Below are 1,488 nucleotides of genomic sequence, written 5' to 3'. Positions count from 1 at the left end.
TTATCTCTAGAAGATGACGCAGAATTGTGCATTATACAGGAAGACCAAGAGCTCCAGTACAACGCTAAGAAAGGTGGGAATAAATTAGTATAGAGAAGAGCGTGACCAGAAGTGCGTTTTCTCGGTATGGAAAAAGTAGGCTTTGCGCCCTAATTCACTTCACATAACTCACTAATCAGTGGTAGCTCCTCCATCGCAGTGATCTTAGCTGGATTCAGACAAGCTTGAACCGAAGCTTCCATTTCTCCTATCATTTCGTCACACCAGTCTCCTTTCTCATGCAGAAATCCTGGAAATAGAAACTCTGTCACCCTCATTAGTGCATTTATGCTTAATGAAGAATAATAAAAACTATGTGCTGGAAAGCATAAACAAACGATGCATCCCTTTCTCTCCCTGGTGCCAGTCTTCGCTTACTCCATTCCAAACGTCCTTGTTATTACCTGCCAAAAAGTACCAAAAACCTGTGGTTGTCAAGGTATGGCATAGTTTTAAAATGCCAATTTCTTCCTTTGGTTGATTCATTGCTGACTATGGCCTGTAATGGCCACGTCTTCGCCCGTGGAGAGGCAAGAGATTTGATGTCAGTTTTGCAGGAAGCACACAGCATGTCGGTCAGTGAGGGCAATTTCACTTAAAGACCAGAAGATGCTTCCTCCTTAAATACCTACTAACACCCAAACTTCGCTTGCTTTTCAAAAGCAGGTTGAACCTATAGTAGTAAGCATCTAAACCCACTCAGGTGGAGCTATATATTTTTACTGAATGATCACCGCTGTCTAAAACGACGAGGGAATTGTTTGCCATATAGGTCAGTCCTACAGGGTAAGAAAGTCCGTGGCTAATTAGAGGGTTAAAGGTGGGAAACTCCTCAGGTTTCCCTAAACTTATTACGGCCTGGCTACAGATATCTGTTACTATAATACGGCCGTCTTTGTCAAAGGCCACAGCTGTAGTATATATTTTGGAAGGGAAAACAAGGTTCAGTCCGAAGCTATCCATCTGGCTGAGGAGATCCATCTCTGCACTGAATATCTTCACTCGGGTGCTGCCGCTGTTCAGTCCTTGAGCTTTCAGATGCTCTATTACCACAATAGCACCCGAGGTCTGGGAGACTGCAACCCCCCGCGGGCTGATGAGCTGCGACCGAATTATCTGACACTTCTTTAATTTCCCCTTCTTGAAGTCGGCTGTCAAGCGGTAGAGAGTGCCTGCCTCTGAGTCTGTCAGGATGACTTCACAGTCGGGGGTGGCATCCAAGCCCCAGGGCAAACAGAAGCCTTCCCGCACAGCCAGGACCCCCTTTCCCTCAAAATCAAAGGCCTTCACGGAGCGGTCCCCACCATCGGTGACCACCACATGCCCATCCGAGGTGACCGTCACATCAAGCGGGTACTTGATATCGTTGCCCGCGTCCCCCCGCTCCCCGAACCGCTGCAGGCAGGATCCGCTCGGCCCAAAGATGTGGATCCTCTTCTTGCCATCGTG

At 47.6% G+C, this 1,488-nt stretch overlaps 1 protein-coding gene across 1 annotated transcript; it reads right to left on the bottom strand.

The window, feature by feature from the left end:
• Positions 1-738: 738 nt before the first annotated feature.
• Positions 739-1,485, bottom strand: NHLRC1 (NHL repeat containing E3 ubiquitin protein ligase 1; the record flags this gene model as incomplete). The annotated part of the gene is made up of 1 exon (XM_010182601.1): positions 739-1,485. A coding segment is annotated over one exon (747 nt), but the record flags the coding sequence as incomplete, so codon positions are not given.
• Positions 1,486-1,488: the final 3 nt, after the last annotated feature.

Source organism: Mesitornis unicolor, unplaced genomic scaffold (genome assembly GCF_000695765.1).
Source record: "Mesitornis unicolor isolate BGI_N332 unplaced genomic scaffold, ASM69576v1 scaffold46984, whole genome shotgun sequence".
NCBI lineage: Eukaryota > Metazoa > Chordata > Aves > Mesitornithiformes > Mesitornithidae > Mesitornis > Mesitornis unicolor.
This window is presented reverse-complemented; position numbering and strand designations above follow the sequence as displayed.